The sequence below is a fragment of the Primulina eburnea genome, chromosome 8 (genome assembly GCF_022965805.1).
Source record: "Primulina eburnea isolate SZY01 chromosome 8, ASM2296580v1, whole genome shotgun sequence".
In the NCBI taxonomy this organism is placed as follows: Eukaryota; Viridiplantae; Streptophyta; class Magnoliopsida; order Lamiales; family Gesneriaceae; genus Primulina; species Primulina eburnea.
Window position 1 is genome coordinate 8,335,610 of NC_133108.1, and position 22,675 is coordinate 8,358,284.

At 43.2% G+C, this 22,675-nt stretch overlaps 2 protein-coding genes across 2 annotated transcripts; one reads left to right on the forward strand and one right to left on the reverse strand.

Moving 5' to 3' along the window:
• The first annotated feature begins 210 nt into the window (after nt 1-210).
• Nucleotides 211-2,585, forward strand: LOC140838820 (5'-adenylylsulfate reductase 3, chloroplastic-like). The gene is given in 5 exon segments (XM_073205395.1): nt 211-404; nt 508-663; nt 760-886; nt 1,358-1,652; nt 1,654-2,585. Coding segments are annotated over 5 exon segments (1,389 nt in total). The 5' UTR covers nt 211-331; the 3' UTR covers nt 2,392-2,585.
• Nucleotides 2,586-16,642: 14,057 nt separating this feature from the next.
• LOC140838969 (uncharacterized) lies at nt 16,643-19,697 on the reverse strand. Its single transcript, XM_073205598.1, has 4 exons — nt 19,581-19,697; nt 19,386-19,493; nt 17,615-19,161; nt 16,643-16,922 (listed from the first exon to the last, which is right to left on the reverse strand). The coding sequence occupies exons 1-4, from the start codon at nt 19,695-19,697 to the stop codon at nt 16,643-16,645; spliced, it is 2,052 nt and encodes a 683-aa protein (XP_073061699.1).
• Nucleotides 19,698-22,675: the final 2,978 nt, after the last annotated feature.

Sequence of the window (22,675 nt, forward strand, 5' to 3'; positions counted from 1 at the left end):
TTTTTCTCCAATTGTCCCTTAAATGGGATGGGACATTATCAATATAAAAAATCAAAATAATGGAGAGTCAAACACAATTTTGACCACGATCGAAGCAGATTCAATCATTGTCCGTCCATGTCACGCCACGTCGGGTGTCCAGATTCAATGAACCTTCGCCGGCCGCCTCCTCACGGATCACCCCGCCCCATTATAATCTCTACATCCGTCCCCCCTTTTCAAAAATTCACCAAACATTTTCCAGAGATCAAAACTCAGACGAGTTTCTTCTTCAACAGTGAGATTTTGTGGATTACTGATAAATTCAGAGAGCAGACCACGGCATAAAGAGATGGCTTTTGCTTTTACTTATTCATCAGCAGTTCGTACCTCGTCCTTATCTCCTCCGATCGACAACCACGGAGGTAACCGTAGCATGCATCGATTCTTAGTCCCACCTTTATTTGTAAATTGTAACATTTTTTTCTCTTCTATAATCTTAAAATCTCATTATTCTGTGTTCTGCAGCTGCACTGTTCGATTCATTTCAACCGTCGGAAACGCCGCATGTCCAATCAAATGCCGTGAAATTCTCACGGAGAAGCCGCTCCGTTAAGCCGTTGAACGCTGAACCGGCGAGGAATGATTTGATTGTCCCCTCTGCGGCAAAGTTGTCCCCTCGCGGTACTTAATTAACTACAGAGTATTTTAGTTTGTGCATGCGATTTTTTTTATTAATTGAGTGACGATCAGTTATGCCCTTTTGGTATAATATGGCAGAAACGGGTGAGGAAGTTGCAAAGATCGACTATGAAAAATTGGCTATGGAGCTTGAAAATGCTTCGCCTTTGGAGATTATGGACGTGGCACTCGAGAACTTTGGAAACGATATCGGCATTGCTTTTAGGTATCAAACATAATTCGAATTGACGAGTGCAAGATTGATACATCATACAAACCTTAAGATATATATATGTATGTAGTTTGAAATTTAGCTGAATGTGTTTGTAACTATTGCAAACATCACCGAGTATATGTAACTACTCATTTTCTAATTATACAATTGATTCAATATATTTTTTAAAAAAATCATCCCTATTGATTAAAAAAAAACTTTGCAATGGGTACTCTAAAGTACCTGTTTTTTTACACGGTACTTAGGATTTTCTTATGTTGCTTGTGGCTGAAGGTACTGTAAATGTATTAAACATTTTGGGAACTATGAATCTAGATTTGGTCGGATATTGTTCTTGGTTTCATGTGGAAAATGAGTTAGCCAATTTCATCCAAGTGTGCTCAATCAAACTATCTAACAAATTTGCGTTCAAAAAAAAAAAAGAAGAAAGAAAACCACTTAACCAATTTCTATATTTTTCAGTGGTGCAGAGGATGTTGCTTTGATTGAGTACGCGCATTTAACTGGTAGACCATTCAGGGTTTTCAGCTTAGATACAGGGAGATTGAACCCAGAAACATACAAATTGTTCGATGAAGTCGAGAAACGGTACAGCATTCGAATAGAGTACATGTTCCCGGATGCCACTGAGGTTGAGTCCTTGGTAAGAAGCAAAGGGCTTTTTTCTTTCTATGACGATGGCCACCAGGAGTGCTGCCGAGTGAGGAAAGTTAAACCTTTAAAAAGGGCTCTCAAAGGGTTGCGAGCATGGATAACATGGCCAGCGTAAAGATCAATCCCCCGGGACTCGATCAGAAATTCCCATCGTGCAGGTTGACCCTGTTTTTGAGGGCTTGGGTGGTGGGATTGGCAGCTTGGTAAAGTGGAATCCTGTTGCAAATGTTCAGGGAAACGACATCTGGAGTTTCCTTCGGGTCATGAACGTGCCGGTAAACTCGTTGCATGCTCAAGGTTTTGTCTCAATAGGATGTGAGCCGTGTACCAGGCCGGTACTACCTGGTCAGCATGAGAGAGAAGGACGGTGGTGGTGGGAAGATGCCAAGGCCAAGGAATGTGGTCTCCACAAAGGCAATATCAAAGAGGATAATTTGAATGGCACTGGAAATGGTTCCATTCTTGTCAACGGCACCGCCGCCCACGCCGATCTTTTCACGACCCCAAGCATCATAAACTTGAGCAGACCTGGAATTGAGAACCTGTTGAAGCTGGAGAACAGGAAAGAACTGTGGCTGGTTGTGCTCTACGCACCTTGGTGCCAGTTTTGTCAAGGAATTGAGAGCTCATACATGGAATTGGCAGAGAAGTTGGCAGGTTCTGGTGTTAAGGTGGCCAAGTTCAGGGCTGATGGAGATGAGAAGGCTTTTGCGCAACAAGAATTGCAGTTGGAGAGCTTTCCCACTATACTTTTTTTCCCTAAGCATTCACGTCCTGTGAAGTATCCAACAGAGCAGAGAGATGCTGACTCGTTGATGGCTTTTGTGAATGCTCTTCGGTGAAGTGATTTGCTCATGGATAAGTTATATACAAGTATATGGCTTTGATTTGGTTTTGTTTTTCTTGTTTCTTTGTGTCGGTTGGGTTCTCCCCAATTTTGTACGTAAGTGTAACGATTGGGGCCAAGCGAAATTTTCATTTAGTTGGAACATGGAAGGAAAGATTTAATGGACTATTTTTGTCAATTTTAGTACTATATTATTGCAGCAGCACAGACAGTTGGGTAAAAAGGGGAGCTCATCTGTTCATAAGTAAAACAATTTCAAGCTAAACATTCAAGTTTTCATTTCCAAAAATAGAATAAGTTAGGCCACTGAAATTGAAGGACCGGAAATAGTAAATGGATCGAAAGATCTCATTCCAAGATAGTTTCATTCAAAAAATCTTGCTTGCAAATTCATCAACAATCTTGCCATGTTCGTGCATTGCTGCTGACGCCATGGCCAAGTCTTTTTGCTGCTCTAGACTTCTTCCCAACTGCAAAGTCAGCTTCAGTTCCACCAACTCCCCATTTTCTCTTCTTCTCACTTCTGCCTCGCCAATGTTAGATTCAATGAACTCCTCAAGATACTGAAAAAGTCCTGCTTTGCCTCTGTACATTTCGATAACCATTCCCACTTGTCCATCATATGCTCAATAGAATTCACTATCATTGCCAATGCACCAGCCACAGCTGCTATGGCCCTTAAATTAACACCAAGAGCAGAACAAGAACCTGAAAAAACAGAGCCAACAGCAGCCATGGCATGGCATGGCAGTGAAAGAAAGGCCTAAAACGGCCAAAATCTTGTTAAATTTCAAAGCCATGTTCCCTAGTCTGAGATGATCTTGTTTAACTTTTGTCTTCAACACATGACCTATCTCCCTCATTTCACCGTCCATCTCCGGGCTCCAACTGTTTCTATTCTGACCCACCTCACGATATCTCTCGTGATATTGCTTTAAATTTAAATCATTTCCCTTTTGAAACTGGTTCGATGACCACCAAACAGCAGGCTCCAACTTTCGTGGAAATTGGCTCCAACTTTCTTGGAAATTTATCAAGCATCATCCCTATGATAGGCAGATGATGTGATCCGGGTGAAATGAATGAGCCGGGTCGAGTGCTCCACCGAATTCACGATCAAGATGTTGGAGAAATAAGAGATGAGACGTCTGAATCCTAAGCTTGTTTCCCGAAATAAGTGCGAAGATCTGCGACCACGCCGATGCTTAAGTCAGTGAATAACTCAAGCAAGAAACCAATGTAACCAAGTGATGGTTGTGAAATTGGTGTGGAAGGTGAGGAGGTAAATGAGCAATAAATGAGAGCATTCAATGTGTGAATAGAGAGTAAATGCAAGGAAAAACCTGGTATTTATAGTAGATGATGTAATGATGACTTCGTTCTTTATGCTGATAATTAATTACAGTAGGGACTAATTATACCCTATTGTTCTGACATGTCAAATCCTATATTAATCACATCCTGCCTACTTGATTTTGTCAACCATTTATATTACTGTCAGAGATAGGTCGGCTGCACACACCCTACTATGTCGGCGCAATTAAATGCAGCGCTCATATCGAAGTGGCCCGGGTAAAATGCTTCTCGGGATTTCTTATGAGGGCCCGGACATACAACGTCCCGGGGAGGTTATGTCCCGGAGGCTTCCATGGCCCGGCCTCTTGACTGACTGGCTCCTCCACGGATTCTTCAAGTCATACTCCCCTCGCCCCGGGCAATCCTAGGACTCGGATGTCAATTCAGTTTGTCGCCTTATTGACCCGGAAATAGTCCATGCTTCTGAACCGAGCACTTTCCATGGATAGGCTCCACGGCCCGGGACATCCCGGGCACTGTCCATTACCCGGGATATCCCGGGGTATCATCACTCTCTTCTTAAATAGTCGGACTAGAGTCATACTCGCTGTCCCGATCAGTATTATGCCTGGTCAGGAGAAATATTTTGTCGTTTAGTCTCCCGAGATGATAGGGATGATTCACCATATCGGTGCTGACGTAAGCCCTAGCATTAAAGTCTCTTCAGAGACTTTTCGAATTTCGAGAAGATAAACCATCATGACCCTCAAAATTCGCGCCTGTCTTTTCAAATGTCCCGCACGATTTCCCATGCCAATCTGATCCGTCCGATTCATTTTAAATCAATTGCGCAGATCAATCCTCTCCCTTATATATAGTAGCCTATTAGTTTTTCAAAAATCACTTTCAAATTCGGAAAGACGGCCAAACTCTTGCAATTTTCTCTCTCGAACTTTCCGACGTGCATTCTTCTTCTCCGGTGATCCTTAGTCTTGTCAGTCGCGTTCTTTCCCCATTTCCCGTAAGTTTCTCCACTTTTTTCTTCTTTTAGTCGGTATGTCAAATTCTACTTCTTCCACTTATGGTAAAAATATCAGGGGTCGGTCGGAGGACAATTCCCCGGCCCCTTCTGAAACCTCCGCTCATATCCCTATAGCCATTCTCATCCCAGTTTTTCGATCCATTACAAAAGAACAAGAAACCACCACTTCCTCCCGGGTTGTTGGTCTTCGCGGGACGGGGAAGGACAAGGTAGCAGGCCTTTATGGTTCTCTACAGTGACTTCCACTCTTCGTCCCGGGGCCTTGAAGGAGATTAGGTCCCTGGGATCGATCCCTTCTACTTATAAAATCAAAATCCCCGGGCCCCATGATCACCCAGACACTCCTCTAATTATTTAATGCAAAACATCCCTCTCCTTTTATGTTTGTCAGAATATCTTCAAGTGCTTTGAATGTCTTGAACTCTTCACATATTCTTATGGGTTTCAATCAATCTTGACCCGTTATATTAATAATCGGGGTACAAATTTTTAGGTTCAACCAATTTTGATAAACAACTCAGGGTGCGGGTCCCCGGACCAGAGTATGGGTCCCTTGACTTGAGAGATGACTGGGCTTGAGAGATAACCGGGGTGCGTGTCCTCGGGCCAGAGTACGGGTCCCTGGGCTTGAGAGATAACCGGGGTGCTTGTCCTCGGGCCAGAGTACGGGTCCATTGTCTTAAGAGATAACCGGGGTGCGGGTTCTCGAGCCAGTGTACGGGTCCCTGGACTTAGGAGATAACCGGGGTGCGGGTCCTCAGGCCAGTGTACGGGTCCCTGGACTTAGGAGATAATCGAGGTGCGGGTCCTCGGGCCAATGTACAGGTCCCTGGACTTAGGAGATAACTGGGGTGCGGGTCTCGTGGCTAGGATACGGGTCCCTGGTCTTGAGAGATAACCAGGTTGCGAGTCCCCGGGCCAAGGTACGGGTCCCTGGACTTAGGAGATAACCGAGGTGCGGGTCCCCGGGCCAGGGTACGGGTCCCTGGACTTAGGAGATAACCGGGATGCGGGTCCCCGGGCCAGGGTACGCGTCCCTGGACTTAGCAGACACTTCCTTGGAACGATTTCTTTATTTGATGTACAAGAAATAGATACAAAAGATTTAAGCATAATATTTCTTCAAATGAAATGCATTCCAGGGTCTTTTAAGGGTATGTCCCTCGGAGTCTTCTAGGTAATAAGCTGCCCCCGAACTGACTCTCTGAATTATTTTGAAGGGTTCTTCCCACCGTGCTTCTAATTTCCCCACATCACCCACTGGCTTTATTTTTGTTGGGACCCGAGCTCTAACTCTTTTTCTTGGGATTAAATGGATCGTTATTATAAAACATGGGTCAAATTTTCGCTTTTTACATAAAAACACATGTAACCAAACAAGCATATATTCTTTATTTAATTTACAACATACAACATACAATACATGTCTTATTCTGTATGTCCTCAACTAACCAGTATTAAAAGACAGTACATAATAAAAGACAACTACTGGTCCATCTGCTACGCCCGTGATCTCCACGCTAACACGATCATCTCTGTCTCGACCCAGATCCTGCCCCACCTGTTGTTATGCACACATACAGACATAACAACAGCCGGAAAACCGGTGAGAACAAATCCCAGTATAAACATGTATACATGCATTAAAACAATCTAAAACATGAAACATGCTAATATGAATATCATTCATCTATAATCATGCAATGCGAATCTAATCATGTCTAGACTCGACTCGACTAGAACTCTAGGGATCCCGTTGTGAATAAGACGGCACTGTCTGTCACCTACCCTCCCAATCGAGGTGCTGTCCGTCTTATTCCTAGACTTCGGCCTGATCTGTATCCGCATCTACAATAGGGGCGGTGATCTTCCCCTAAGCTGTGATATCGCCGAACGTCTAGTAGTCTGCCTGATCTCCAGACTGTCCTATCTTAATGCATGAATACACAATCTGTAAACAAGCATAATCATTCTAATGCAATGCCACATGATCTGTAAACAAAGCATAGCAAGATTTGTATACAAGTTCTATAAACAAATCTATAAACAATCATAATCATATCTAGATATAAACAATAAAACAAGTATGTGATTTTGGTTGGGAAACTCAAATGTGATCTCATTTGAGTCGTGATTCCCCAAACAAAACATGTACTATACCTTTCGTCGCACAATCGCTGTCACAGTCGTCAAGACGAATCTGAAATGGAAATGTTGATACACAATCTATCAATCTTTAATCTAATCAACACCTATCCAAGTCAATACTTGATTTCGGTACAATTTGACGGCATAACGACGTAATTCTCGATACCGGTCAATCAAATTCTCAACACATATCAACACATTATCAATCTAAACTCATCAACTCATAATCATCATCCTAAACATGCCATAGTACCCAAAATCTGCATATTTAGTTCTAAACATGCTATAAAAATCGTAACAATTGCATATGACATCCGTTCTTCAATCCGGTTACGAATATATTATCTTCATACTCACAAGAACATATCCTAGAGTTCAATCCTTCATTCTCCTAACACATATATATATCAAACATGCTGGAATTGAATGAAAATTACATCTCTTGGTAGCTCTTGTCAAGAGGAGTAAAAATCTTAACCCGGAACACAAATCGGAAGATTAATTCTTAAGAAATCTTACGATGAAACCTTGGAAGAAATTTGAAGACTCCTCAGATATTCCCTCTTCCCTAGCTTCTGAAATGGCAAGGAAAAGTAGACCATTATATATATATTGCATGATTCGATACACATGGCTCATCCTTTGCAATACACGTCTCGCGCATATGCGCGAGTAGTCGCGTATATGCGCGGTCACTACTCGCGCATATGCGCGAGACCTACTGTCTCGGCACTTGGCAGAAAATAACACTCGCGCATATGCGCCACTTGTCTCGCGCATATGCGCCACAGCTACTGGAGGTGTCGCGCATATGCGCCGCTTCTTTCCGCGCATATGCGCCAATGCTACTGTAAATGTCGCGCATATGCGCCACTCTTTCCGCGCATATGCGCCAATGCTACTGGAATTGTCGCGCATATGCGCCACTTATCTTCGCGCATATGCGCCAACTGTTCTGTCCAAATTTTAAGGTTTTCTCCTCTTGTCCATGTATTTCTTATTCTCATCTCACTTAACACTCCTCATTATATATATACATACTCATATATTCCGAGTATTATGTCGATGAGAACTATTAATCTCGAGCCTTACATTTCTCCCCCTCTAAGAAATGATTTCGCCCTCGAAATCGCAAGCAAATTATCAAACATACATGACAAGTAAGATAATCAATACTGAAAATTTACTTACATCATGTAAATAATTCAGGATGTTTCTGTTGCATATCCGCTTCTGTTTCCCAAGTCGCTTCTTCTATGCCATGTCGACTCCATTGGACTTTCACTAGAGGAATAATCTTCGTCCTGAGCTTCCTTTCTTTCCGATCAAGAATTTGTATCGGTTGTTCGACATAGCTCAAGGTATGATCAAGCTCCGCTTCGTCAGGTTGAATAACATGAGAAATATCTGGCATATACTTTCGTAACATTGACACATGGAAGACATCATGTATCCCAGATAGCGAAGAAGGAAGAGCAAGTCGATAGGCTCAGTCGCCAATCTTCTCTAAGATCTCGTAAGGACCGACGTATCTAGGAGACAGCTTCCCACGTTTGCCAAATCTGACGACACCCCTAAATGGAGAAATCTTCAAAAATACTCAATCTCCTTGCTCGAATACCAACGGTCTCCGTCTGACATTGGCGTATTTGGCTTGCCTATCTTGTGCCGTCTTCATTCTCTTCTGAATGACTTTCACCTTCTCAGTCATATCACGAATCATGTCTGGCCCCAGTTCTGGTACTTCTGAGATATCATCCCAATATAGCGGAGATCAGCACTTCTTGCCATACAAAGCTTCAAACGGTGCCATCTCGATACTCGTCTGATAGCTATTATTGTAAGAAAATTCACAAAGAGGTAAAGAATCTTGCCAACTAGTGCCAAAATCTAGCACCACGGCTCTCAACATATCTTCTAAAGTCTGGATAGTCCGCTCTGACTGTCCGTCTGTCTGAGGGTGATAAGCAGTACTCAGGTGTAATGTCGTACCCAAAGCCTGCTGTAAACTGTGCCAGAAGTGAGAAGTGAATCGTGGATCACGATCTGATACGATAGACTTCGGCACTCCATGCAATCTGACTACCTCTCGAATATATATCTCCGCCATCTGATCTTGTCTATACGTCATTCTGTATGGAATGAAACAAGCAGATTTGGTCAATCTGTCAATAATGACCCAAATCGCATCGCAGCCTCTGGATGATCGAGGTAACTTCGTCACAAAATCCATGGAAATGTGATCCCATTTCCATTCTGGAATAGATAAACTCTGAAGTAACCCCCCGGGCTTCTTCCTTTCATCTTTTATCTGTTGGCAGTTCAAACACTTAGACACGAATTCTGCAATATCTGATTTCATATGTTTCCACCAGAATTGTGTCTTCAAGTCATTATACATCTTCCTGCCACCAAGATGAATACTGAACCGACTACAATGTGCCTCTGACAGAATCTGCTGTTTCAACTCTGCAACATTTGGTACAACAAGACGGTTATTCACATACAGCACATGATCACGTACCTGATATTCTGATAAACGTCCTGCTCTGACCATCTGAATCGATCTTTGCACATTCTGATCGGTTCGTTGAGCTTCTTTGATCCTCCTGATCAAGTCCGGCTCAACTTGAATAGCAGCAAGCCGTAGTGGCCTCTTATCTGTATCAAATGCTAATCCAGAGAGACAACAACTTTCAACCAACTTTGTAACACCTATCGTCGATAAGGACAAGGTACATACCTTTCGACTCAAGGCATCTGCTGCTGCATTTGACTTTCTTGGATAATATTTGATTTCACAATCAAAATCTTTTAGTAGATCAAGCCACCTACGCTGCCTCATGTTCAGTTCTGACTGTCCGTCTGTCTGAGGGTGATAAGCAGTACTCAGGTGTAATGTCGTACCCAAAGCCTGCTGTAAACTGTGCCAGAAGTGAGAAGTGAATCGTGGATCACGATCTGATACGATAGACTTCGGCACTCCATGCAATCTGACTACCTCTCGAATATATATCTCCGCCATCTGATCTTGTCTATACGTCATTCTGTATGGAATGAAACAAGCAGATTTGGTCAATCTGTCAATAATGACCCAAATCGCATCGCAGCCTCTGGATGATCGAGGTAACTTCGTCACAAAATCCATGGAAATGTGATCCCATTTCCATTCTGGAATAGATAAACTCTGAAGTAACCCCCCGGGCTTCTTCCTTTCATCTTTTATCTGTTGGCAGTTCAAACACTTAGACACGAATTCTGCAATATCTGATTTCATATGTTTCCACCAGAATTGTGTCTTCAAGTCATTATACATCTTCCTGCCACCAAGATGAATACTGAACCGACTACAATGTGCCTCTGACAGAATCTGCTGTTTCAACTCTGCAACATTTGGTACAACAAGACGGTTATTCACATACAGCACATGATCACGTACCTGATATTCTGATAAATGTCCTGCTCTGACCATCTGAATCGATCTTTGCACATTCTGATCGGTTCGTTGAGCTTCTTTGATCCTCCTGATCAAGTCCGGCTCAACTTGAATAGCAGCAAGCCGTAGTGGCCTCTTATCTGTATCAAATGCTAATCCAGAGAGACAACAACTTTCAACCAACTTTGTAACACCTATCGTCGATAAGGACAAGGTACATACCTTTCGACTCAAGGCATCTGCTGCTGCATTTGACTTTCTTGGATAATATTTGATTTCACAATCAAAATCTTTTAGTAGATCAAGCCACCTACGCTGCCTCATGTTCAGTTCTGACTGTCCGTCTGTCTGAGGGTGATAAGCAGTACTCAGGTGTAATGTCGTACCCAAAGCCTGCTGTAAACTGTGCCAGAAGTGAGAAGTGAATCGTGGATCACGATCTGATACGATAGACTTCGGCACTCCATGCAATCTGACTACCTCTCGAATATATATCTCCGCCATCTGATCTTGTCTATACGTCATTCTGTATGGAATGAAACAAGCAGATTTGGTCAATCTGTCAATAATGACCCAAATCGCATCGCAGCCTCTGGATGATCGAGGTAACTTCGTCACAAAATCCATGGAAATGTGATCCCATTTCCATTCTGGAATAGATAAACTCTGAAGTAACCCCCCGGGCTTCTTCCTTTCATCTTTTATCTGTTGGCAGTTCAAACACTTAGACACGAATTCTGCAATATCTGATTTCATATGTTTCCACCAGAATTGTGTCTTCAAGTCATTATACATCTTCCTGCCACCAAGATGAATACTGAACCGACTACAATGTGCCTCTGACAGAATCTGCTGTTTCAACTCTGCAACATTTGGTACAACAAGACGGTTATTCACATACAGCACATGATCACGTACCTGATATTCTGATAAATGTCCTGCTCTGACCATCTGAATCGATCTTTGCACATTCTGATCGGTTCGTTGAGCTTCTTTGATCCTCCTGATCAAGTCCGGCTCAACTTGAATAGCAGCAAGCCGTAGTGGCCTCTTATCTGTATCAAATGCTAATCCAGAGAGACAACAACTTTCAACCAACTTTGTAACACCTATCGTCGATAAGGACAAGGTACATACCTTTCGACTCAAGGCATCTGCTGCTGCATTTGACTTTCTTGGATAATATTTGATTTCACAATCAAAATCTTTTAGTAGATCAAGCCACCTACGCTGCCTCATGTTCAGTTCTGATTGAGAAAAGAGGTACTTCAGGCTCTTGTGATCGGAGTAAATCTCAAATTTCTCGCCGTAGAGATAGTGACGCCAGATCTTTAATGCAAATACGATAGCCGCCAATTCAAGATCGTGAATGGGGTATCGAACTTCATGTGGATTCAGTTGTCTCGAGGCGTATGCGACCACATGACCTCGCTGCATAAGAATACATCCCAAACCTCTGTAAGAAGCATCACAATATACAACGAAATTACCCGTACCTGAAGATATCGCCAGTACTGGAGCACTAGTCAGCTTCTTCTTCAATTCCACGAAGCTAGACTCGCACTCCTCTGACCAAATAAATGGCATATTCTTCTGTGTCAATTGTGTGATTGGCTTTGCAATACTGGAGAAATCTTGAATAAATCTTCGGTAGTATCCTGCCAGACCCATGAAACTGCGTATTTCTGGTACCGAAGTCGGTCTTGGCCAATTGATCACAGCTTCTACTTTACTCGGATCAACAGAAATACCATCTCCAGAAATGATATGCCCCAAGAATACAACTCGATTCAGCCAAAACTCACACTTTGACAATTTCGCATACAGTTGTTCGTTTCTCAACGTCTGCAAGACAATTCTGAGATGCTCTGCATGCTCATTTCTGTTCTTCGAATACACCAAAATATCATCAATGAAGACAATGACAAATTCATCCAAATACCTCTGAAACACTTGGTTCATCAAGCCCATAAATACCGCAGGAGTATTTGTTAACCCAAAAGGCATGACAATAAATTCGTAATGCCAATACCTGGTTCGAAATGCTGTCTTCGGTATATCTACATCTCGAACTCGGAGCTGGTGATACCCAGAACGCAAATCAATCTTAGAATAGACAGAAGATCCCTGCAACTGATCGAATAGATCATCAATTCTAGGCAAAGGATATTTGTTCTTGATCGTTGCCTTATTCAGTTGCCGATAGTCTATACACAATCGCATCGAACCATCTTTCTTTCGCACGAACAGCACCGGAGCGCCCCAAGGAGATACACTAGGTCTGATATATCCCTTGGCCAGAAGATCTTCTAACTGTGCTTTCAATTCTTTTAGTTCGATGGGTGCCATCCTATACGGAGCTCTCGAAATAGGGACGGTACCTGGTACAAGATCAATACTAAAATCTACCTCTCGCACCGGAGGTAATCCTGGGATCTCATCTAGAAAAATATCTGCAAATTCCCGTACTACTGGCAGATCCGCCAATGCCGGGCTCGACTTCTGCATATCTACAGCATAAATAAAGAAACCATCTGCTCCTTTTTGTAACAATCTGTTCATAGTAAGATCCGAAATCAAGGGAATCCGAGATCTGGAACCCTTCCCGTAGAATTTCCACTCGTCTGTCATCTCGGGTCTGAATCTGACAATCTTATGGAAACAATCTACAGTGGCTCTGTACTTCGTTAGCATGTCAATACCGACTATACAATCAAAATCAGCTAGACCCAACACTATACAATCTAGGTCAATCTCATGCCCCTCAAACTGTAGAATGCAATGTCTAACCGTAGTTACAGATATCAATCCACTTCCCAACGGAGAATTAATAGATACAACCTCTAACAAAGACTCAACAGGCAATGAATGCAACAATGCAAATCGCTCCGAAATGAATGTATGCGATGCACCTGTATCTATCAAGATATAAGCAGGATAACCATAAAGAGAGCAGTTACCTGCTATAACACCATCTGGTGCATCTTGTGCTTGCTCTTCTGTCAATGCAAACACTTGAGCCTGTTGCCTCGGAGGTTGACTCACTGTCTGACTACCTCGAGCTCTGGGTTGAGTAGGTGCTGGTGGAGGTTGGAAAGAGTGAACCGATGATGCCTGCCGCTCAAACTGAGGTACTGACCCGGATGCTCGTCCACTCTGGGCTGGCTGTACACTCCTCTGTGGGCAGACTTTGGCAAAATGCCCCGGTTGCCTACAAATGTTGCATCGGCCTGTAACTCCCTGGCACTGTTCAGTCGCATGTTTTCCTCCACAAGAACTACAATAAACACCTGAATACCTGGTACTCTGATCAAAACCCGTCTGTCTTGATCCACTGGAGCTCGAAGAACTGCTCCCTGGTCTTTTAAACTGTTTACCCTTGGCTTTCAATTGATCCTTTCTGCCACTGCTGCTACCGCCGCTTTCAAATCTAGAAGGAGGAGATTGTACTGAAAGTTGTGGTGGTCTTGGCACAGGAGCAACATATGGAGCACTCCGTTGTCTTATCAATCCTGCTTCCGCTCCTTTGGCCCGATTTAATGCATCCGCAAAATTATTAGGTCTTCCCGTTTTTACCAACGTAAAGATGTCCGGATTTAAGCCATTGATAAATTGATCCGCCATGGCCTCGTCATTTCCTGAAACATGGGGTGCGAAACGAAGTAAGGAAGAGAATTTGGCAACATACTCTTCAATGTTCAAAGTCCCTTGCCTCAAATTGGCAAATTCAGCACCTTTATCTTTACGATAGGAGATAGGAAAGAAACGTAAATAGAACTCCGTCTTGAATACTTTCCATGTAATTTCGGTACCACGTTGCTCTAGTGCTCTCTTCATGTTCAACCACCAGTTCTTAGCTACATCCTGGAGTTGATGGCCAATAAGCTTTATTCTTTTCTCGTCACCATACTCCAAAGACTCGAATAACATCTCAATGTCTTCAAGCCAACTTTCACAATCCACTGCCAGTTCTGTACCTTTCAAGGTTGGCGGTCGAAAGGATTGAAATCTTTTGAGCAGCGTCTCCATTGGCGTAGCAGTAACGTCCATTGGATCTCCGGATGTGCTACCCTGTTCCGGTGCTGTGGGTCGTAGAGGCACTGCTGCTCTTCGAGGAGGCATGTATCTAATAATCCAACTGATTAGTATACCAAATATACAACCGTCTCAGCCCTCCTCTAGTCAGTTACCTCTAATCTAGAATCGGTTCTGATTCAGTTAAGCACATGTCATAATCAAATCAGATAACACACACGCAATAAGGAAAGCACTAATCATGCTAGCACATCATAAAGCAAGGAAGAAGACTCAATCTACCCCGCTCATTCTATCTTATCTCACTCTAAAGGATCTATCGCTCTGATACTACCTGTTGTGGGGACCCGGGCTCTAATTCTTTTTCTTGGGATTAAATGGATCGTTATTATAAAACATGGGTCAAATTTTCGCTTTTTACATAAAAACACATGTAACCAAACAAGCATACATTCTTTATTTAATTTACAACATACAACATACAATACATGTCTTATTCTGTATGTCCTCAACTAACCAGTATTAAAAGACAGTACATAATAAAAGACAACTACTGGTCCATCTGCTACGCCCGTGATCTCCACGCTAACACGATCATCTCTGTCTCGACCTAGATCCTGCCCCACCTGTTATTATGCACACATACAGACATAACAACAGCCGGAAAACCGGTGAGAACAAATCCCAGTATAAACATGTATACATGCATTAAAACAATCTAAAACATGAAACATGCTAATATGAATATCATTCATATATAATCATGCAATGCGAATCTAATCATGTCTAGACTCGACTCGACTAGAACTCTAGGGATCCCGTTGTGAATAAGACGGCACTGTCTGTCACCTACCCTCCCAATCGAGGTGCTGTCCGTCTTATTCCTAGACTTCGGCCTGATCTGTATCCGCGTCTACAATAGGGGCGGTGATCTTCCCCTAAGCTGTGATATCGCCGAACGTCTAGTAGTCTGCCTGATCTCCAGAATGTCCTAACTTAATGCATGAATACATAATCTGTAAACAAGCATAATCATTCTAATGCAATGCCACATGATCTGTAAACAAAGCATAGCAAGATTTGTATACAAGTTCTATAAACAAATCTATAAACAATCATAATCATATCTAGATATAAACAGTAAAACAAGTATGTGATTTTGGTTGGGAAACTCAAATGTGATCTCATTTGAGTCGTGATTCCCCAAACAAAACATGTACTTACCTTTCGTCGCACAATCGCTGTCACAGTCGTCAAGACGAATCTGAAATGGAAATGTTGATACATAATCTATCAATCTTTAATCTAATCAACACCTATCCAAGTCAATACTTGATTTCGGTACAATTTGACGGCATAACGACGTAATTCTCGATACCGGTCAATCAAATTCTCAACACATATCAACACATTATCAATCTAAACTCATCAACTCATAATCATCATCCTAAACATGTCATAGTACCCAAAATCTGCATATTTAGTTCTAAACATGCTATAAAAATCGTAACAATTGCATATGACATCCGTTCTTCGATCCGGTTACGAATATATTATCTTCATACTCACAAGAACATATCCTAGAGTTCAATCATTCATTCTCCTAACACATATTTATATCAAACATGCTGGAATTGAATGAAAATTACATCTCTTGGTAGCTCTTGTTAAGAGGAGTAAAAATCTTAACTCGGAACACAAATCGGAAGATTAATTCTTAAGAAATCTTACGATGAAACCTTGGAAGAAATTTAAAGACTCCTCAGATATTCCCTCGTCCCTAACTTCTGAAATGGCAAGGAAAAGTAGACCATTATATATATATTGCATGATTCGATACACATGGCTCATCCTTTGCAATACACGTCTCCGCGCATATGCGCGAGACCTACTGTCTCGGCACTTGGCAGAAAATAACACTCGCGCATATGCGCCACTTATCTCGCGCATATGCGCCACAGCTACTGGAGGTGTCGCGCATATGCGCCGCTTCTTTCCGCGCATATGCGCCAATGCTACTGTAAATGTCGCGCATATGCGCCACTCTTTCCGCGCATATGCGCCAATGCTACTGGAATTGTCGCGCATATGCGCCAATGCTACTGGAATTGTCGCGCATATGCGCCACTTATCTTCGCGCATATGCGCCAACTGTTCTGTCCAAATTTTAAGGTTTTCTCCTCTTGTCCATGTATTTCTTATTCTCATCTCACTTAACACTCCTCATTATATATATACATACTCATATATTCCGAGTATTATGTCGATGAGAACTATTAATCTCGAGCCTTACAATTTTTTCATTACTAGGTCCTTAACCTGGAAATCTCGTGATCGAATATGTTTGTTGTAAGATTTCATTACCCAGCTTCGATAGGCTTCCATTCGAATGACTGCCCTGTCTCTTTTTTCTTCAACTAAGTCAAGCTCAATGGCCTGAGTCTGATCATTGTTGCTCGGATAAGATTCTATCCAAGTAGAAGATTTTTCGATTTCCACAGGTAAGATTGCTTCTGAACCATAGACTAAACTATATGGAGTTTCCCGAGTAGATGTTCGAAGTGTGGTTCTATATGCCCACAATACACTCAGTAATTCTTCCACCAAATCTTTACCTTTCCCATGAAGTCAGGCTTTCAGTGCTTGTACAATGATTCTGTTGGTTACTTCAGTTTGGCCATTGACTTGGGGGTAGGCTACTGAGGTGAATGATCTTCATCTCATAACACCAAGATGTGATCTTCTTTCCCTGGAATTGTATCCCATTATCTGAAATCAATCTTTTTGGGATGCCAAATCTGCAAACAATATTTTTCCAGATAAATCTCATGACCCTTTCCTCAGTATTTTGGCTAATGACTCTCGGCCTCCACCCATTTAGAGAAATAATCCACAGCCACAAGAAGGAATTTTTATGTGCCCGGGCTATGGGGAAGGGACCCATGATATCCAACCCCTACTGATCAAAAGGACACGATATTGAGATAGGTTGCATGTTAGCAGCTGGGCGTTGATGAAAATTAGAATGGTGTTGACAACTCTTGAATTTCTTAACAAGTTGGGCAGCATCTTGGTTCATTTGGGGCCACCAAAATCCGGCCAATATAGCCTTTCGATACAGCGGCAGTCCCCCCGAGATGTTCACCACAACACCCTTCATGTATTTCTCGGAGGACATATTCTACTTCATTTTCTGATAAGCACTTGAGCAACAGGGCCTTATAGAATCGCCTGTACAAAACATCATTTAAAAAGACGAACCTGGATGCTCGTTTTTTGATTTTCCAAGCTTGAGCTTTATCTTCTGGGAGCTTATCATGGACTATATATTCAATGAGAGGAGTCATCCACGAGTTTCTCCGAGTCGGGGGTACTTCCTCATCAACAGAAAGCACTAACCGGGTGAAACAGAGGACTTCCCGGATGCTTATATCCGACATAGAGGTAGCCAATTTAGTTAAGGTATCAGCTTCTTCATTTTCCTTCCTAGGAATTTGTTCAATGCTCCAATCAGTAAAAAGGGCAGCCCGGGCTGTGATGAGTCCCAAATATTTGGGCATTTTTTCGTTCTTGGCCTCATATGTTCCCTTTATTTGCTGATTGACCAATTGAGAGTTAGAATAAATTATAACTTGGGAAGCACCGACTTCCCGGGTAGCCTGCAACCCTGCCAGGACGGCTTCATACTCTGCTTCATTATTGGTGATCCGGGAGTCGATTTTTAGAGCCAACTTGATTTTTTCTCCTGATAGAGCAATTAAAACCACCCCAACTCCACATCCCGACAAGTTTGATGCCCCATCAACGAAAATTATCCATACTTCTTCTTCTCCCGGTTGAATAATCTCAATCAAGAAGTCCGTCAATGCTTGGGCTTTTATAGAAACTCGAGGTTTATATTCAATGTTATATTCACCGAGCTCTATAGTCCACTTAACCATTTTTCCAGAGACTTCAGCGTGTGTCATGATCCTCCCGAGTGGAGAATTGGTGAGGACCACAATCGGATGTGAGAGAAAATAAGGTCTTAGCTTTCGGGAAATCATTACCAGGGCTAGGGCTATTTTTTCCACTTCACTGTATTTCAATTCTGCTCCTCGGAGGGCATGACTGACGTAATATACTGGATTTTGGTCGGTCCCTTCCTCCTTGACAAGTACGGAGCTAACGACGTGCTCAGTAGCAGATAGATAAATCCACAATTTTCCCCTGGGCTCTGGTTTTACTAGAACATGTAACTCGGCCAAATGCTTCTTCAAGTCTTGGAAAGCTTGCTCAAATTTTTCGTCCCAGCCAAATTTTTGTGCATTTCTCAAAACTTGGAAAAATGGATAACTTCGATGGGCAGACCGAGAAATGAAGCGTGACAAGGCTGCAATCCTTCCGGTTAATTTTTTTACATCCCAGACAGATTGAGGGGAAGGCATGTCCATTATGGCTTTGATCTTCTCTGGATTTACTTCAATTCCCCGATCAGTCACCAAGAAACCCAAGAATTTTCCACTTCTGACCCCAAATACGAATTTAGCCGGGTTGAGTTTTATCCCATACCGTTTCAAGGTAGTGAAGGTCTCGCCTAGATCATCAATGAAGCAGGAGACTTCTCGGGTCTTGATCAGAATATCATCCACATATACTTCAATGTTCCCGCCTATCTGCTTTTGGAAAACATGATTCATCAAGCGTTGGTACGTGGCCCCCGCATTCTTCAATCCAAAAGCCATAACCACGTAGCAAAAAGTGCCCCCGGAAGTGATGAAACTGGATTTATCTTGATCTTCAAGAGCTAAAGGGATTTGGTGGTACCCCTGATAAGCGTCCATAAAGCTTAATAACTCGCACTCGGAGGTTGAATCCACCAATTGATCAATCCGGGGAAGTGGATAACAGTCCTTGGGGCAGGCTTTATTCAGGTCCCAGAAATCTACACACATCCTCCATTTTCCAGTAGCTTTAGGAACAAGGACCACATTAGAAAGCCAAGTAGGAAATTGGACTTCCCGAACGTGACTGACCCGCAATAGCTAATAACTTTATCTTTCTCCGGGCCAAAATGCCTCTTCTTTTGTTTCACGGGCCGGGATCCTGGGAGGATATTTAATTTGTGCTCAGCCACCTTTGGTGAGATCCCGGCCAGCTCCTGTTGAGACCAAGCGAAAACACTAATGTTAGCTTTTAAACAGTTCAAGAGATTTACTCGGGTGGACGTGTTGATGTCTCGAGCCACCCGTATGTGTTTCCCGGGCTCAATCTCCACTGCCTCTTGCTCTTTCTCCGCAACAAAGTGTACTTCTCTTTCTCTGGCCACCTCACCTTGAGTCTCCTTCTTCCCCTTCTCCTTCATTCTCGACCTCTTCTGATCCACTCGGACAGTCTCTCCATAGCATTTCCGAGAGGAAAGCTAGTCTCCCTCGACCTCCCCGACCCGTCCTCGTACTGAAAATTTAATTTTTTGATGGTAAGTGGAGGCCACAACTCTCATTTCATTCATAGATGGCCTCCCCAAGATAATGTTGTATGAGGACGGGGCATCCACCGCTGTAAAAATTGTCATGATAGTTTTCCTCAAGTCCCCAGTTCCCAGGGTCAGTGGTAGGGTTATTTCTCCCTCAGGGTACACGGCATGTCCAGCAAAGCCAAATAGGACAGTCTCAACCACCTCTAACTGATACTCGTGCAAATCCATTTGAACCAGTGCTTATTTGAAGATGACATTGACAGAGCTGCCATTGTCAACAAATACTCGTAATACATCGTAATTGGCCACTCGGGCTAGGATAACAAGGGCGTCATTGTGGGGTAGACTGACCCCCCTGAGATCTTCTGGGCCAAAGCTGATAACTGGCTCATTCCTCCCACTCCCATCAACTTCCAGACACTCCCTCTTGGTTCTTGCTTTTCGAGCCCGGTTGGAATCACCATCTGTAGATCCTCCCGAAATCATTTTTATTACTGCTCGGCTCGGGGAAAGGTCCTTCCTTTTGGTTTGTCTACTTCTTTCTTCCAGGGATCTTCCCTCCTCCCTCCTACTTCCACTCGGGATATCTGCTGATTTGCGAGGAGTATTGGGCCCGAGACGTCGAGACAACAGGGTGGTTGTCTAGACCTATCTCGGGAGGGGGGTGAGAATCCTGCATAGTATGCTTGGTAGATTCCTTCCTAATAGTTCGGCACTCATTCGTGCTACGAGAACAATTTTTGTGAAGAGTGCAAAACCTTTATTTTCTGGCCTTGATGGTGGTGCTGCTGGACTTGGGCGAGGATTCATATCCGAGCCGCATTCTTGGACTTCCCGATCACGAGCAATTCTCAGAGTGACGTGAGAGAAGTGCCCTGGACCATTTTTCTTGTGAGCTCTCTCCTCGGGTCTGACAACCCGGTCTCTTCTGGTTCTTTCAAGGTTTCTCTTTTTTGATTCTGCGCTTATTCCATGTTGATGTATTCTTCTGTCCGGGTTAAAAGATCTTCGAAGTTCCCGGGTAATTTTTTGGTCAGTGATCGAAAGAAATCCCCTTCCCATAATACTTGCATAAAAGCTGTGGCTTTTGTATTTGGAGCACATGTGTGGACCTCCAAAGCTACTCGATTAAATCTCTTGATGAAGGTCCTTAGGGTTTCATCTTGGCCCTGCTTCACGTCAAATAGACTGAAGGTAGTCTTCTTGTATTTCTTGCTGCTATTGAATTGGTGCAAGAATATTTTTTGAAAGTCCTCGAAGGAATGAATGCTCTGAGGTGCTAGTCCTTCAAACCATCTTTGGGCCGAGTCAATCAAGGTGGTCAGGAATACTTTGCATTTGATTTGATCTCCATAGCAATGTAACATAACCATGTTTTCAAATCGAGCAAGATGTTCTTCGAGGTCGGTACTCCCATCATAATCTTTGATTTTGGCTGACTTGAAATGCACGGGAGTGGTTTCCGGACAATGATATCGGAAAATGGAAAGTCTTTGATAACTTGAGCACTGCTCTTATAACCAACTTTCCCTTCCAACGCCCTCACCTTCTTCCTCAATTCTTCTAACTCCTCGGCCACAGTAGGAGATTTAGAACCTGCACTTGACTCCCTCTCCTCTTCCCTCCTCTCTTCCTCTTCCGGCTGCTCACGTTGCTGCTCGGGGTGACTGGAATGATGGGTGGTGGTCTTCTTTGCCATGGCTGTCTTGACAGCATCAACTACAATTTTGGTCAACTCCTCAGGTGTTAAATGGATAGTAGGCTGGGGACCATTGGGTGGCTGACCACCCATATCAGAGAGACGAGTGTTATTCTCTTCTTGGATCCGAAAATTGTCTTGGTTCGCTCTTCGAGTAGGAACCATATCAACGTCTTATAACTCAGAATTTCCCACAGACGGCGCCAATGATGTGATCCGGGAGAAATGAATGAGCCGGGTCAAGTGCTCCACTGAATCCACGTTAAAAATGTTGGAGAAATAAGAGTTGAGACGTCTGGATCCTAAGCTTGTTTCCCGAAATAAGTGCGAAGATCTGCAACCAAGAGAGTAACCACGTGAATGGGCGCCGGAGGGGTATCCAGCGTGACCACTCCGATGCTTAAGTCAGTGAATAACTCAAGCAAGAAATCAATGTAACCAAGTGATGATTGTGAAATTGGTGTGGAATGTGAGGGGGTAAATGAGCAATAAATGAGAGCATTCAATGTGTGAATAGAGAGAAAATACAAGGAAAAACCTGGTATTTATAGTAGAGGATGTAATGATGACCTCGTTCTTTGTGTTGATCATTAATTACAGTAGGACGACTAATTATACCCTATTGTTCTGACATGTCAAATCCCATATTAATCACATCCTGCCTACTTGATTTTGTCAACCATTTATATTACTGTCAGAGATAGGTCGGCTGCACACACCCTACTATGTCAGCGCAATTAAATGCAGCGCTCATATCGAAGTGGCCCAGGTAAAATGCTTCTCGGGATTTCTTATGAGGGCCCGAACATACGTCCCGGGGAGGTTATGTCCCGGGCGCTTCCATGGCCCGGCCTCTTGACTGACTGGCCCCTCCACGGATTCTTCAAGTCGTACTCCCCTCGCCCCGGGCAATCCTAGGACTCGGATGACGATCCAGTTTGTCGCCTTATTGACCCGGAAATAGTCCATGCTTCTGACCCGGGCACTTCCATGAACAGGCTCCACGGCACGGGACATCCCGGGATATCAGCAGACGATATGCTTTATCCAGTGCTAAAATCCTTTCCACCATATAGTCCACGATCAATTCATTCAAAGAATACTGAATAGCCAGCATTGTTTCAGTTTCTTCACGTAATATCTTGAACAATCTTGTGGCGTTTCG

Coding starts and splice junctions, on each gene's coding strand:
- LOC140838969 (XM_073205598.1), bottom strand. CDS start 19,697: ATGAAGGAGAAGGGGAAGAAGGAGACTCAAGGTGAGGTGGCCAGAGAA. Junction 19,494..19,580: donor AGCCCGGGAAACACATACGG/GTGGCTCGAGAC, acceptor TGGTCTCAACAG/GAGCTGGCCGGGATCTCACC. Junction 19,162..19,385: donor TTGGCCCGGAGAAAGATAAA/GTTATTAGCTAT, acceptor GACGCTTATCAG/GGGTACCACCAAATCCCTTT.